This window comes from Staurois parvus, unplaced genomic scaffold (genome assembly GCF_062004578.1).
Source record: "Staurois parvus isolate SC_StPar_1 unplaced genomic scaffold, SC_StPar_1.0 ptg000940l, whole genome shotgun sequence".
In the NCBI taxonomy this organism is placed as follows: Eukaryota; Metazoa; Chordata; class Amphibia; order Anura; family Ranidae; genus Staurois; species Staurois parvus.
Window position 1 is genome coordinate 152,463 of NW_028318736.1, and position 16,871 is coordinate 169,333.

Below are 16,871 nucleotides of genomic sequence, written 5' to 3' on the forward strand. Positions count from 1 at the left end.
AAGTAGTGCAGTGCTGAACAGCAAAAAATAACCTGGTCATAAAGAGGTAATACCTTCTGGAGGTCAAGTGGTTAAACTGTGTGTTAGGTTCTTTACTGTTGGAGCAGTAAGGATGTGGAACTCCCTTCCACAGTTGGTGTGTCAGCGGGGAGTGTAGATACATTCACAAACCTTTTAGATGTGTTTCTTAGGGAACACAATGTAAAGGGATATGGAAGAGGATGGTGCCATAGACACGCAGATACACACGATGCGGCTGAACTGGAGGGACGAGTGTCTTTAGTCAACCTTACCGACTATGTAACCATTTATCATTCCTTGTCTGCAGATCTAAAACTCATCAAAACCGTCTACAAGGAGACCTGTATAGATCACATGATGGCACCAATGAGGATGGAGGAGGACCGGAGTCACATGACTGAGAAGATACTAAACCTCACCCTGGAGATCATCTACCTGCTGACCGGAGAGGTGAGGAGGATTCTGGGAGGTCACATGACATCACTCATCTCTATTAATAAAACGCAGACCTGACCGGAGAGGTGAGGAGGATTCTGGGAGGTCACATGACATCACTCTCATTTCTATTAATAAAACAGACCTGACCGGAGAGGTGAGGAGGATTCTGGGAGGTCACATGACATCACTCTTATCTCTATTAATAAAACAGACCTGACCGGAGAGGTGAGGAGGATTCTGGGAGGTCACATGACATCACTCTCATCTCTATTAATAAAACGCAGACCTGACCGGAGAGGTGAGGAGGATTCTGGGAGTCTAACATGATATTCCTATTGGTTCCTCAATACAGAGATTTCCTCTTCTGAAGTCAGGTGACCATATGACCATCACAGTGCCTCCATGTGACTCCCTAAACCCTGAGAGACACAACATGCAGAAGATTCTAGAAGTCACCAGAGAGATCACTGAGCTGCTGACAGGAGAGGTGAGCGGTGCCGGGAATTCTGGGACATTCTCCAGTAACAGACAAGGGATGTGTCTGGATGGTGACTGTATCATTGTGTGTGTCAGGTTCCTATAAGGTGTCAGGGTGTCACTGTCTATTTCTCCATGGAGGAGTGGGAGTATTTAGAAGGACACAAGGATCTCTACAAGGACGTCATGATGGACAATCAGCCGCCCCTCACATCACCGGGTAAGAGGAGACTTTATTGTAAAGGAGAGAGCAGTACGGAGGATCCACCTAGATCCCCCATCATCTGATAAACACATAGAAACAATGGATTCAGTCAGTGTGTGTGTTTCCTACAGATGGATCCAGTCATGGGAACCCACCAGAGAGATGTCCCCGTCCTCTGTATTCCCGGGATTCCACACAGGAAGGTCACACCATCCCTCACCATCATCAGGTAGATGAGGAACAATCACTGATAGTATCATTAGGATCTGTACATTATCTGCATTGTTACCATTGATGGCATTTTATTATATATTCAGAGTGGAAACCTGAGAGATTCTAAAGTTGAGGTTAAAGAAGAGATAAAAGAGGAGGAGGATGAGGATGGGGGGATGGAGGAGTCAGAGATCCTAAAGGAACACAAAGATCTGTACCAGGACACCATGCTGGAGTCATCCAGCTACAGGAACCCACCAGAGAGATGTCCCCGTCCTCTGTATTCCCGGGATTCCACACAGGAAGGTCACACCATCCCTCACCATCATCAGGTAGATGATGACAATTCTTGGTAGTTGTGATTTATACACAGCATGTTTGTTACAATGAATGTTTTATTATATCTTTCAGAGTGGAATCCTCGGGGATGAGAATATTGTTGTTAAAGAAGAGTATAAAGAGGAGGATGAGGAGTATGGAGTGATGGAGGAGTTTTCAGAAGGACACAAGGATATGATGGAGCCACCTAATACCAGGAACCCACCAGAGAGATGTCCCCGTCCTCTGTATTCCCGGGATTCCACACAGGAAGGTCACACCATCCCTCACCATTACAAGGTTGGTGGGGCAGAGAGCATGGACTTCTGACACTATATAGATTTTTTATGTGACCTTATATTTTACAGATGACCTCTTCTATCATTTCCTTGATTTAGGGTGAAGATCTGATAGATCTAAAAGTTGAGGTGAAAGCAGAAGAAGAAGAGGCGTATGTGAGGGATGATCAGCAGTCTATGGAGGAGGATGGAATAACGGGGACATTTATAGAGGAGGACACTCCTACAGAGATCAGCACAGGTGGGTCATGAACACTAAATCCATTCCTCCACACATACTTGTCATGCTTCCCTTCACATTGATCCAGCACCGGGTTTTGCCTCCTGTCCGTGTTGCTCGGGTTCCTGCCTATCCCCCCTGAACCTAGGTATTATCAAGTCTTTGTACCTGTGTGTTAGTGTTCCAGCAACGTGTCTTCATGTGGAAGCCGCACCCCTCTGGTTCCTGTGGTGGTCACTGCCGCTTTAGTATTCCCATATTCTGTGTGCTGTTTGATCCTGTCTTTGTTCTCAGTGTCTTCCCTCTGGCTGTGCAGTTATATTCCCTTTGGTTTCTGTCCGTGGATCCCCTCATTTCCTGTTGCTGTGTGTGTCCTTCTCAGCATTGTTTCCTGTTGTTTGCCTGCAGCCCTTTCCATCTTGCTGAGTCTCTCTGTCTGCACCATTGCTCAGCATCCCTCCCTCTCCTGCATTTTACACGTGTTCCCTGCATCCTCTCCCCCGGAGCCCCTTCCTAGGTTGCTGCAGTAGGTGACCTTGGTTCCTAGTATCCTGTGTGTACCGCGTGTCCTTCCAGCATGCTATTTGGTTGCACTGTGCCTGCACGGGTGTGTTAGAGAGCCGCAACCTGGGGGCTGCCATGCAGCACAACATCCACCCCTCCAGTGGCTCTGGTGAAGACCGGATGGCCCCTTAGATCCTGCAACTCCTGTGTGCGGTCACACTGCTCCTGTATATGTGAGGACCGGTACCCAGCTACACCTGTTTAGTTGTTTCCACTGGTCCACTATAGATCCTGAGGTTACAGTCCCAGGTATTATTATTATTATTATACAGGATTTATGGCGCCAACAGTTTGCTCAGCACTTTACAATATAATGGGAGACAATACAGCAACAATACAGATCAATACAAGAGGGATAGGAGGGCCCTGATCCTGGGAGCTTACAATCTAGGTCTTCTCCACTGATTGTGACAATACTGCTCACTGATTGGTCCAGAGTAGAGTAACCACTGCAATATCATCACGTAAGACACTATTTATGTATCTAGATGGATTTATATTGATTCTGGAGTTCAGCTGCCAGCAAAGTGTTCATCTTCTTCTTAGGTGTTGCTCTACCTTGGCACTTGGGGCATGTGTCTTGGGGTTCTTACCAATGGCCGGATCTAGCAAGATCTGTGGTCTGCTGGCTGTGCCGGGTGGAGGGATATGTCTGTAGTGTCTCAGACCCAAGTCACTGAGTGCAGTCTCAAGAGATGGGAGGCAGCGGTGTGGGACCTTGTACATTCCATAGTCCTGACTTCTGCTCTCCTCCCTCCCCCCACTGCTATATATACACATAATATGGATTCTCTTTTGTTACACCCATTTCCCAGTTACCATGAGGGTGGAATTGTAAGCTCCTTGGAGACCAAGCTGCCTGATGTGGGCGGAGTCCTGGTTTGGGGGAACCAATCAGCTCCTGTCTAGTAATCCTCTTTGTCTTTGTATTTTAGTCCATGGCCGGGAGATGAGGAAAACCTCCGAGGATTGTCTCACTTTGTCTCCAGACTGGAAAGTAGAAGATGAGGACATCACACAGTATAGTCCAGGAGAAAACCCGGCTCCCTCCAATGTCCATCCGGCACCACCCAGTGTAGATGGACCATCGGATTCCTCGTATCCTGAGGAACCTCAGACTGTGAGGGACCGGGACGGCCTTCCAACAGGGAAGAGCTTCTCCTGTCCTGAGTGTGGGAAGGGTTTCAGTTTTAAATCCCATCTTAATGTGCATAAAAGGTCTCACACGGGGGAGAAGCCGTATCCCTGTCCTGAGTGCGGGAAATGTTTTTCACAAAAGTCCAACTTTCAATTACATCAGAGATCTCATACGGGGGAGAAGCCATATTACTGTTCTGAGTGCGGGAAATGTTTTTCAGATAAGTCTAATCTTTACAGACATAAGAAATTGCATACTGGGGACAAGCCACATTCTTGTCCTCAGTGTGGGAAATGTTTTTCAGAGAAGTCCCATCTTTACATACATCAGAGATCTCACACAGGGGAAAAGCCATATTCCTGTTCTGAGTGCAAGAAATGTTTTTCACAGATTTCCCATCTTTACATACATCAGAGATTGCACACGGGGCAGAAGCCGTATTCTTGTCCTGAGTGCGGGAAATGTTTTTCAGGGAGGTCCGGCCTTAACACACATCAGAGATTTCATACAGGGGAAAAGCCATATTCCTGTTCTGAGTGCGGGAAATGTTTTTTGCAGAAGTCCGATCTTTACAGACATCAGCGAATTCACACAGGGGAGAAGCCACGTTCCTATCCTGATTGAGGGAAATGTTCCTCACTGAAGTCCTGTCTTCCTGTACATCAGGGGTCCCACACAACCTTGGAGGTGTATTAGTGCCTTGAGTGTGGGAAATGTATTCTAGATGAATGTTGCTGGACATCCCAGCTCTCATGTGGGGAAGAAGCACACCCTGATATACACCTCAGATATACTCCATGGCTGATCTTCATCATGGAAGAAACAGTCCATAAGGAGATCAGAGGTCACCAAAGACATGGATGAAGTGTGGGACCGGGTTGGCCATTGATAGCAGGAGAAGAATAAAAATGGAGTCCTGACCTTTCATTGGCTGAGTACATATTTTTTAAACATTCTTTATTGAGTTTTCTAAAGAGATATACAAAGAAGCAATATGTCTGGGGTGAAAGAGGAGACGAGTGGCTCATAATTCTTGCCATGACTTCTGAATAAAAGATAAATCACAGTAACCAATGAAATAATTATAATCTCTCCAATAAAGAAAGAGGAAGGAATCTTCTGGCAGGAACTGACCTGGAGGTGTGACCGGGTGTGATACCTGATCAGAAAACATGGATGGACTCTCCTGAGACTTTGTTCCCAACTCCAATAAGTGAGAGGAGCAGAATGTCATAATGTTCCTAGATGTCATGATAAAGCCAAGGAAGTAAGGTTCGGCCATGAGTGCGCACAGACACATCAGGAGAGCAAAAGAATGACAACGTCATGAACCAGAAAACCAAGGTATACACGGCCAGATGGGGAGCAAGTAACACCTGTTATGTATGCGTGTCCTCAATGCGTGTTCCATACACGGCTGTCTAATCTCTACAATGTAACCACCTTCACCAACCCATCCATAGAAGTAAAAGAAGACAACATAGAGGATTGCTCCAAGGATGTAAGTGTTGCTGCAATAAAAGTGTCCCATCTATTATGGAAATGTCTGACTGAGGCTTGGTTGTTGAGCTCCATGTCTACCTTCTCTCTGTAAATCAGAAGACGTAGATCTTTTTCAGTGTCTGTGATGGTGGGGACAAGGTGATAGTCCATTTCTGAGGAATAGCCCTGTGGGCCACCAGTAAGCATAATAATATCCACCGCAAGCTCCTGTGGGATTTGTGAATGTGGGTTTTCTGAGCTGAATGGAGAGTTGTAGCGGAGCCGAAGAGTAGAAGAACTGGGTCCATGGGGAGTGAGCAGCCACAAACTCCTCAGATGTAGGCTAACACTTGTTCCCAATAGGTTGAGATGCAGGGCCATTCCTGAAATCGGTGGAAGAGAGAGGGCGGTGCTCGCTATATAGTGGATTTGTGGAGAGTTCTTGGTGGATAGAAATGGGATGATGGCCCCATGGAAGAGCTTACATTGAGACTCTCCAGGATTCATTCACCACAAGCCTTTGCACTTTGTTCTATCCTTCCAGTATGTTCCCCCCCGTTCTCTCCCGGTATGACCTTGCCCCAAGATTTCACAGATGTGGGATGTAGAGGTTTAGTAAAGAGAGAGTGTAAAGATCAATAGATGTCAGATATGGAGTATTTCCATTCCTGTAGGAAGCGATCCGATATGGAAGTTTGAAAACATTGTTGCTTGGCTGGGCAGCACCAGTTTATACAACCTGAGAGGTGTAGGTAGTAGAGAGAGGGATGGCTTGGCAGGGCATAAGTTGATGCAAGGGTTGGGAAAGATTTCAAAGTTCCTGATGGTTCAAATATGTGTCATACATGGAGGCAACGCAGGAGAGCCCCTTAGAACTCCAAATGTTAAAAGCCACATATTGAACAGCTTGTGGAAACATTGTAATGCCTCTTATGGGCAAATATTGGGAGACATGGGGTGACAGGCCCAGTTTGCTCTGTATGTCCCTCCATGTAAGAATCAGATCCCGTATCAGAAGGTTGTGTTGAATACTTGTGGGGAACAATTGTATTTTGCAATGCAGGAGTGCAGCTAAGTCATATGGTTGCCCCACTGCCAACTCCAAATCATAATTGGTGTATGAGGAAGCCTGAAGTATCCAATCTGTCCCTATACACAATAAACAGGCAAGGGTATACAATCGAGTATCGGGAAAGTTTGCTCCACCCTCCATTTTTTTTCTCCCCCTGTTTAAGCAGGAACCAAATTGTCTGAAGAGGGTACAATAGGCGAGCAATGCTCACCATTTTGAACAGATGGCATCCCCCAAAAAGTGATAGGAGAAGGTACATCCGTGTTTCCATCTCATTTCCTATTTTAGATATCAGTGAAGGGTAGTAATGATAGACCGAGGATGGCTCCTTCCCTATCGTAATGCCTGAATATGTGATCTGAACATTTGCTACGTGAAGAGAGACTGCTGGGCCCAGGGAAGGGTGTTGGTTCGAGATAAGGAAAGTATTCCACTCTTAGCAGAATTGATTTGAAGGCCAGAGCACTGTAGGCAGCTTGTGAAGACCTGATGGAGAATGTGAATATCTGCCACAGGATCCGCCATAAAATATAAGAATATCATCGGCAAATAGGACTACACAGAGTTCTTCTTGACCTGTCTGAATCCCATGTATTGGGGCTCTGGAGGAAAGGTAACGGGAGAAAGGTTCCAGGGCAAGGTTGAAAAGAAGAGGTGAAAGGGGGCAACCCTGGTGAGTACCCTTCGTGCAGCAATATTTCACCTGATATGAGACCTGCAGCTACCACCCTGGATGAAGGTGCAGAATCCATACTGCTGAAAAGCCCATCAGAAGAACCAGAGCAAGCCAATGATAGCTGACATTATCCAAGACTTTTCCAGCATCCAATGTAATAATAGCTCGATCCTCAGACGGGTGTACCTTGCCTTGTTCCAGCACTGCAATAACTTTCTGAATGTTGGAAGCCACTGGTCTACCATTAATAAAGCCAGCCTGGGCAGTATGGATAAGGGAGGGTAATACTGCAGCCAAGAGGGATGCTACTATTTCAGAGAGTATTTTAGTGTCCACATTTAGGAGGGATAGGAGTCGGTATGCCTCCGGTTCAAGTGGGTCCTTGCCCTTATTAGAAATCAATTTCATAGTCTTGGTGACCCATTGGAAGGTATGGGCCCCCCTCCCAAACCTCATTATATACTGTCAGTAGCTGAGGGATGAAGAGAGTCCATCATCATATAAAATGCTGGTGTGTAGCCATCAGGACCAGGTGATTTCCCACTAGGTAAGCCTTTAATCACCTCAGACTCTTCCTTTAATAAAATAGGGACATTTACAGATTACAGGTGGGAGGGGCCAATAGTGAGTAAATGAAGTGAGTCTAAGAATTTTGTGGTCACCTCAAGGTCTTGGATCTAGATATAGAGCGGCACAAATATATTCCAGTATTTTATTGGTTTCTTCTGGGGAGGAGACAAGGGCAGCAGAAGTATCCTTTAGGGAGGCTACATGAGTTGGTTGGAGAGACCCTTTGCTTACCCACCTTATCACCATATTTACACAATTGTGAATCAGCAGAGGAACAATTTACTGTATATGTTTACCCAGCCAAGTCCTTCCTGTGTTAGCGCCTCCACTCTGCTACCCAGCCGAGTCCTTCCTGTGTTAGCGCCTCCACTCTGCTACCCAGCCGAGTCCTTCCTGTGTTAGCGCCTCCACTCTGCTACCCAGCCGAGTCCTTCCTGTGTTAGCGCCTCCACTCTGCTACCCAGCCACGTCCTTCCTGTGTTAGCGCCTCCACTCTGCTACCCAGCCACGTCCTTCCTGTGTTAGCGCCTCCACTCTGCTACCCAGCCGAGTCCTTCCTGTGTTAGCGCCTCCACTCTGCTACCCAGCCGAGTCCTTCCTGTGTTAGCGCCTCCACTCTGCTACCCAGCCGAGTCCTTCCTGTGTTAGCGCGTCCACTCTGCTACCCAGCCGAGTCCTTCCTGTGTTAGCGCGTCCACTCTGCTACCCAGCTGAGTCCTTCCTGTGTTAGAGCCTCCACTCTGCTACCCAGCCGAGTCCTTCCTGTGTTAGCGCCTCCACTCTGCTACCCAGCCAAGTCCTTCCTGTGTTAGCGCCTCCACTCTGCTACCCAGCCGAGTCCTTCCTGTGTTAGCGCCTCCACTCTGCTACCCAGCCGAGTCCTTCCTGTGTTAGCGCCTCCACTCTGCAAACCCTGGGAGATGTTCACCTGTCCTTCACTCCAGGCCAGAACCCCCAGAAATCCTCCCTGTACCCATCTCAGGCTCTCTCCTTCCAGTCACAGGGCTTTTCAGAGGACATCTGACGGAATGAGGACATGTTATTACCGCCCCCCACCACCTGATTTTACCCTACAATGACTCACTACCACATTGTAATTGTGCACATTGTACGTAGTGGTGGCTTAGCCTCATTGGACCCAGTGGGGGAGCATGATAAGAGGTGCTGTTTGTCAGACTCTGCACCCCGAGCTAATAATGCTACAGACACGGCCTGTTAATAACCCCATCTGGCTGTTATTTTAGAGTTCGAGGGCAGAAACACTGTGACTCAGCTGTCCATTTTTACCGCCCCCAAAACCCAACTGAAAGAGACCAATCTCATGAGCAGTGGTATCTAAAATAAATTGAGTAACTCTAGCGCTAACTATGGTGAAATGAAAACAAAAAATGAGAATTAAATACTGTAGCCGCTAGTGCACACAACCCATGTCTCAGTGCGGGAAATTATACAATCATAATGTGAAGTGAAAAAATGCTGCGCTACATGAAACAATGGCACAATCCTTATATAACCAAAAAACAAAGTGAAAGAATAAAAAAATATATATTAGAAAATAAAATAGTTAAAAAAATATTAATATTGAAAATTTTATATATATATATATATATATATAAACAAAAAACACACAAAAAATAAAGAATATTTTTAAGTATGAATCAAACAAAAGTAATTCAAAAAATCAAGTTCAATCAATAAAGTGTTCATTCGGTGAACCTTCCTTTGGATAATGAAAAATATGTGCATCTGTCATGAATTCCCGTGCAGAGACATCCTCCACCATGTATCTGCTCACCATCCTCCACCATGTATCTGCTCACCATCCTCCACTGTGTATCTGCTCACCATCCTCCACCATATATCTGCTCACCATCCTCCACCATGTATCTGCTCACCATCCTCCACCGTGTATCTGCTCACCATCCTCCATCGTGTATCTGCTCACCATCCTCCACCATGTATCTGCTCACCATCCTCCACCATGTATCTGCTCACCATCCTCCGCCATGTATCTGCTCACCATCCTCCGCCATGTATCTGCTCACCATCCTCCACCATATATCTGCTCACCATCCTCCACCATATATCTGCTCACCATCCTCCACCATGTATCTGCTCACCATCCTCCACCATATATCTGCTCACCATCCTCCACCATGTATCTGCTCACCATCCTCCACCATGTATCTGCTCACCATCCTCCACCGTGTATCTGCTCACCATCCTCCACCGTGTATCTTCTGACCATCCTCCACCGTGTATCTGCTCACCATCCTCCACCGTGTATCTGCTCACCATCCTCCACCATGTATCTGCTCACCATCCTCCACCATGTATCTGCTCACCATCCTCCACCATGTATCTGCTCACCATCCTCCACCATGTATCCGCTCACCATCCTCCGCCATGTATCTGCTCACCATCCTCCACCATGTATCCGCTCACCATCCTCCACCATGTATCCGCTCACCATCCTCCACCATGTATCTGCTCACCATCCTCCACCATGTATCCATTCACCATCCTCCGCCATATATCTGCTCACCATCCTCCACCATGTATCTGCTCACCATCCTCCACCATGTATCTGCTCACCATCCTCCACCATGTATCTGCTCACCATCCTCTGCCATATATCTGCTCACCATCCTCCACCATGTATCTGCTCACCATCCTCCACCATGTATCTGCTCACCATCCTCCACCATGTATCCGCTCACCATCCTCCGCCATGTATCTGCTCACCATCCTCCACCATGTATCCGCTCACCATCCTCCACCATATATCTGCTCACCATCCTCCACCATGGATCTGCTGACCATCCTCCACCATGTATCTGCTCACCATCCTCCACCATGTATCTGCTCACCATCCTCCGCCATGTATCTGCTCACCATCCTCCACCATGTATCTGCTCACCATCCTCCGCCATATATCTGCTCACCATCCTCCACCATGTATCTGCTCACCATCCTCCACCATGTATCTGCTCACCATCCTCCACCATATATCTTCTCACCTCACGCAGTGTGACCGCACATTATACAATGTTACCATCTAACTGCACTTTTGGTCCCATATGGACTCAGAGGATCAGCTTGCTGAATGAAGACTCCAAAGTAATCTCCCTCCTGATAAGCGTCTTTGTATCAGCCGTATTCCTCATTAATAAGAACTCCACATGGTGCTTTATCCTTTTACACTTTTATTCATCAATTACACATAAGAAATGCCCTCACGTTCCAGAGGTGTACATTGCACCATGTATGATGAACATCCAGTGATTTACTGATCAGACACAAGGTGGCAGTATCATCTCAGCAGCAGAGTCCTGCACATGCTCAGAACAGACACCATCCATTGGAGAGGAGTGTGCGGATGACGTTGCCATTCATCGGGACAGCGGTTGTAGTACTCTACAAACGGCTCTTGGAAGGACATTACAGCAGGCAATAACATTCACTAAGGAGCCCCGTGCTTTGCCTTGCATCACATGACGGATTGTGTCTGTTCTGAGCATGTGCAGGACTCTGCTGCTGAGATGATACTGCCACCTTGTGTCTAATCAGTACATCACTGGATCTTCATCATACCTGGTGCAATATACACCTCCGGAACGTGAGAGCGTTTCTTATGTGTAATTGATGAATAAAAGGATAAAGCACCATGTGGAGTTCTTATTAACCACTTCCTGTCTGGACACTTTTACCCCCTTCCTGTCCAGGGCAATTTTCAGCTTTCAGCGCTATCACACTTTGAATGACAATTGCGCGGTCATGCAATACTGTACCCATATGAATTTTTTACCATTTTTTTGAGACAGATAAAGCTTTATTTTGGTGGTATTTATTCACCGCTGGGATTTTTATTTTTTTTACTATGTAAATGAAAAAGTCCAAAAATTTTGAAAAAAAGTGTTTTTTTTTATAAAATTTTGCAAATAAATAATATTTCATCCTAAATCTTGGCCAAAATGTATTCCGTTATTTTTTTAGTAAAAAAAAAAAATCCAAATTAGTTTATAACCAAACATTATAATTTTTAAACATTTTTTTTTACATTTTTATTTTATTTTTTTTATATTATTTTTTATTTTTTATTTTTACATACTGTCACCCTAGCAGTACAGTGTCACCATGGTGACACTGTACTACTTGTGGGGGGTGATGAAGATTTTTTTTTTTTTTTTTTTACACTGATTGCTTTTACACCCATATAGGATGTAAAAGCAATCATTTCTCTTTCTCTCTGTCTGCATTCTTGCAGTCATTGAGAAATACTGAGTGAGCTGTGATTGGTCACAGCTTGTCACATGGTACAAGGCTGTTGTGAATAGCCTTGTACCATGTGACCTCTGTGATCATTCACAGATTTCACACGTAGTAAGCAATGATGTCACAAGTGACATCTTGCTTACTACTTTGCATGTGATCACTGATTCGCCAATCAGTGATCACATGACCGGGACCTCGTACAGAGGTCCCGTCCGACGATCGGTGTTTCACTGTGTCCGGAGGACACAGCGGACACCGGATCGCGGTGGTGCGCGCTCCTAGGGAGCACGCACAGCTAGAAAAGGCGGGTGCCGTTTAGGAACGGCAACCCGACCTTGGACTGCCACCGCCCTGCCGTTTATAAACAGCAGGCGGACGGCAAGAGGTTAATGAGGAATACGGCTGATACAAAGACGCTTATCAGGAGGGAGATTACTTTGGAGTCTTCATTCAGTAAGCTGATCTGAGTCCATATGGGACCAAAAGTGCAGTTTGACCGTAACATTGTATAATGTGCGGTCACACTGCGTGAGGTGAGCAGATATATGGTGGAGGATGGTGAGCAGATACATGGTGGAGGACGGTGAGCAGATACATGGTGGAGGATGGTGAGCAGATACATGGCGGAGGATGGTGAGCAGATACATGGTGGAGGATGGTGAGCAGATACATGGTGGAGGATGGTGAGCAGATACATGGTGGAGGATGGTGAGCAGATACATGGTGGAGGATGGTGAGCAGATATATGGTGGAGGATGGTGAGCAGATACATGGTGGAGGATGGTGAGCAGATACATGGTGGAGGATGGTGAGCAGATATATGGTGGAGGATGGTGAGCAGATATATGGTTGAGGATGGTGAGCAGATACATGGTGGAGGACGGTGAGCAGATACATGGTGGAGGACGGTGAGCAGATACATGGTGGAGGATGGTGAGCAGATACATGGTGCGGGAATTGATGACAGATGCACATATTTTTTGTTATCCAAAGGAAGGTTCACTGAATGAACACTTTATTGATTGAACTTGATTTTTTGAATGACTAGTTTGATTCATGCTTAAAAATATTTTTTCTTTTTTGTGTGATTTTTGTTTATATAAATTATTTTATTTTATTTTTTTTATTTCAATATTAATAGTTTTTCTACTATTTTTTATTCTAATATATATATATATATATATATATATATATATATATATATATATGTGTGTATATATATATATATATTTTTTTTTTCACTTTGTTTTTTGGTTATATAATGGATTGTGCCATTGTTTCATGTAGTGCAGCATTTTTTCACTTCACATGATGATCATCAATGGACAGCCAGAGACTATGTCAGCATTGTAGGATATGAGCAGCTTGCTGCAGTGTGGGTGCCAACAAGTGACCAAATGAAATTGGCCTTAAGCCCTTCTGGTCATCTAGTTTAGTAGCCCAAACTGAAAGAGGACTTTGCTATGTTGGTTAGGGCTAGGACTTACTACCGGGGCCTGTACTATGTGACTGTTTAACATCCATGTGTTTCTTGAATGTCAGGGCTCGCATCTTTACTGTGTCTTTTTTTTACTCTTCATGTATTTGTACCTCAGAATGCCCGGGGTGCTATGGGGGAGCTCCAGCCCCCTCTGGATGCAGAGGCCAGCGTCCCTGAAGGTCAGTTTCTTGACTGCTTACACATATGCACATGTAATGTATGTAGAAGGCTTCCCCTCCCCCTTACTTGTCTCCATTGGTTTGCCTCATCCTGTGTTTAGGATGCCCCCCCAAAGAAATAAAACATTCACACTAAACAACACATCAGGCAGATAGGGGCTTAATCTTCACACTTAGACCTGACAGCTGAGTTGGTCTACATAGGAATACATTAAAGTGTTTTTCTAATTAAGAAAGGACAATAAACCAAGAATATGACACAATAGTCAAGCACTAACCTGACACTCCAGTGAGCAAAAACCTGCTTCCCAAGTAACAAGTGTTTGTTCCACTCTGGTCTCTCCACCATCTTAAAGAATCACTCTAATAGATGCAGCTGACACATCCAGCTTCCTGGGAGATGGACCGCCTCCCTTCAAGGACACACCTGGTTAATCACACTGCCAGATCTATAGGAATCTCTGGACCTGTGTGGAGGGAGTTGGGCCACTACCCTCCAATAGGCTCACAGAGTTTGCTCAGCTCTGTGCTCTGGCTGTGTATAATGTGTGTAGAGATCCCCTCCCCTCCCCTCCCCCTCCCTGCAGCTAATAGAAAGCTAGGATAGATGTCTTTGGGAACTCTGTGGAGGAGATAGGTGTGCCAAAGTCATCTGTTGTCTTTACTGATGAGATTGCCCTTTTCACCGTTGCCCACAGATATATTTGTAGTCAGTGAGCAAACACTTTAATCTAGGCCTAAGGATTCCAAGATCACTCCTTGGGCCATGAAATCCTCCCAGGCAAGAAATGTAAGCTCTGTGTTCCAGTTATGAGGTGACAACAGCATAGAGTGCTTTCAGGATAATGGACAAAGGTAGACAAGTATTGCATGTTGTTGTTGGTTTTTATTGCAGCTAATACATTTTGTTTGGCTTTTTCTACAGTGTTCAATGATCCAGACATTCATGGCCTCATGTGCTGTGTGTGCCGACACATCCAGACCCTGGAGCAAGCCCTGGAGGTGGACCCAGCCGAGGACCAGCCTGGACTTGTGGCCTATATTAAGCAACATTTTTAGTTTTTTTTTGGTTTTAAGATGTTTTTAGATTTTTATAAATTTGTAAATAAATGTTCTATTTCTCTTGGACAGTGCCCTGTGTTGTGGCCTTCTTCAGCCTTTGCAGGTCGGCAATCTTCTTCATTGCAGTTGGAGCTGATCTGCATGTCCCTAAAGCATTGCAGGACTCTGCTAGCTCCAGCTGCACTGGACAATCTTACTTACCTGGAATTTCTGGTAATGTCCAAACGAAGTCTTTTCTGGCAAGTCCAGCTTTAGGACTGTAGCAGATAGGATTGCATGTTTCCGAGAGGTAAACCAGCTCCTTCCATCCTAAGCTGGGATACATAAGGATTGAAGTTGTGTCAAACACCGCCTGGCGGGGCCTCTAGCAACCCACAGCGCAGGGTTCCCCAGGGTGCAGGGTCTAAGTCCCAATCTGCTTATTCACCAGGGCCCCTGATGGTGGGGATGGACTTGGAGCAGACTGAGACCAGGTTGCGACCCCTGAGTACGTCCGGCAGTGGTAGAGAGCACCGTCAGGGGTGTGCAGGAAATAGAGCCTGACGTGAAGAGGCTGGCAGGCCTGGTAACAGGGACAGATCCGTGCGGGATGGATGGATTGTAAGGAGTAGTCAGGCAGTCCAGGTCAGCAACGTGCGGGCAGCGCGGTACAGAGGATCAGGCAGAAGAATGGTCGGTCAAGCAGGAGACAATCAGCAGGGTCAGGATCAATGCAGAGGTCGGCAACAGGAAGCTTCACAGGATCAGAATACAGGAACAGGACAATAAGACCAAACGGCAACTTGTGTCTGTGCAGGGCTGGTTTAAATAGCCCGCCCTGCACAGACAGGCGCCTCTGGGTCCCAGTGCCTGCCAGCGCCGTCATAGGTGACAGGTGCACCTGGGTCCTAGTGCCCGCCTGCCTGCATGTCTTGTCAGACACCTACGCATGTGCAGACTCATGCGTCACAGGGATCCCTGACAAGTTGTCTGCTTGCTGTCTGCAGCTACTCCCAATCTTGGTTTGCTTCCTTTTGTGAAATGCTGCAACAGTTTACACAGAACACTCCATTCACGTTACATTGTTCACGTTTGGAGTAGCTCTTCATTCCATCCAGAGACTTCTACATAGCTTGGTGGAGTGTAGTTTTGCAGACTGCCAAAAGGGGGGTGTAGCTAAGTAGTCAAGATGTCTCCCATCACCTCATCTCTAGTTGGGATTGGCATTACACAGAAGTCACATGACTTGAAAGCTGCTCTTGGAAGGACTATCAGTTATGGATGAGACCAGTTACATGCAATGTCCCCCAGAAAAGAAGGGGCCCTAATGGGCAAATTGTCTATCTGCTCCACACATACCACTTGGATCCAACTTGTTGCTCATTCACATGTCAGTGTTTTGACAACAAGAGGTGGGGAGGGAATGAAGTGAGGAACAAGTGTCCACTGGGCACATAAATTCCATAGGCACACACGTCTAGAATCAGGCAGCTAAAGATCCTATGCTCCCCAACCAATCTCAGGGCAAGATGTTACACGGGGTGTAAAGCAAACTTAGTCTGGGTCCAGTTAGTCCAGCATAATGATAGTCCAAACAACAGAAGGCCTTCTTCTTATTCTCCCAACTTTTCTGTGTCTCTAGCATTCCTTGGCAGGCTTACTGTGTGTAAGTTGTGTCCTGGTGTCACGCCTGGTGTCCTGGATATTACACACTTCTTGTATAGTGTGTGTCAATGAAGTAGTACAGGGAACATATTTGGACAGCAGTGTCAGTCTCTGGGGAGGTGAGTGTTCCATACAGGAGTCTTGGCCAAAACCAGCACCCCAAAAAGACAAAAGCTAGCCGACACTTAGAAAACAAGCTGCAATATTGTGTGTTCCCATATTTGGGAACGTTAGCCTTGCCCACAGAGTCCACTGAGAATTCTAAGCTCCCTTGGGGCAGCCAAATGGTTAGCAGATAATGACCAACCGCTACATGTGCCAGAGAACTTGTGTGATGGGGAACAGATAAAACTATTTGCAGGACAGACCACCAGGTGAAAGCAGCAGAAAGGCCAAAGAGTCTAACCACCAATGCCTCTGGAAGGGTCACCTTTTAGTTTTCTTTCTGAAGTGCTGCTTTTTTAGTGTTCGCTATTTGGAATTATTGGTAGCCATACTCAGAAAAGCCCCTGTGTTGGATTCCCTACATGACCAAGCC

The 16,871-nt window shown here is 46.1% G+C and overlaps 2 protein-coding genes across 2 annotated transcripts; both read left to right on the forward strand.

Annotated features, from left to right (window-relative positions):
* The first annotated feature begins 799 nt into the window (after positions 1-799).
* LOC149441881 (uncharacterized) lies at positions 800-5,436 on the forward strand. Its single transcript, XM_089656799.1, has 7 exons — positions 800-946; positions 1,033-1,156; positions 1,273-1,370; positions 1,459-1,686; positions 1,766-1,972; positions 2,071-2,205; positions 3,738-5,436. Exons 1-7 carry the CDS (start codon positions 842-844, stop codon positions 4,515-4,517), a joined length of 1,677 nt encoding a protein of 558 aa, XP_089512925.1. The 5' UTR covers positions 800-841; the 3' UTR covers positions 4,518-5,436.
* On the forward strand, positions 5,275-14,686 carry LOC149441882 (uncharacterized). Its single transcript, XM_089656800.1, has 3 exons — positions 5,275-5,394; positions 13,564-13,627; positions 14,553-14,686. The coding sequence occupies exons 1-3, from the start codon at positions 5,275-5,277 to the stop codon at positions 14,684-14,686; spliced, it is 318 nt and encodes a 105-aa protein (XP_089512926.1).
* Positions 14,687-16,871: the final 2,185 nt, after the last annotated feature.

Coding starts and splice junctions, on each gene's coding strand:
- LOC149441881 (XM_089656799.1), top strand. CDS start 842: ATGACCATCACAGTGCCTCCATGTGACTCCCTAAACCCTGAGAGACAC. Junction 1,371..1,458: donor CCATCCCTCACCATCATCAG/GTAGATGAGGAA, acceptor TTATATATTCAG/AGTGGAAACCTGAGAGATTC. Junction 1,687..1,765: donor CCATCCCTCACCATCATCAG/GTAGATGATGAC, acceptor TATATCTTTCAG/AGTGGAATCCTCGGGGATGA.
- LOC149441882 (XM_089656800.1), top strand. CDS start 5,275: ATGTATGCGTGTCCTCAATGCGTGTTCCATACACGGCTGTCTAATCTC. Junction 5,395..13,563: donor TAGAGGATTGCTCCAAGGAT/GTAAGTGTTGCT, acceptor TTTGTACCTCAG/AATGCCCGGGGTGCTATGGG. Junction 13,628..14,552: donor AGAGGCCAGCGTCCCTGAAG/GTCAGTTTCTTG, acceptor CTTTTTCTACAG/TGTTCAATGATCCAGACATT.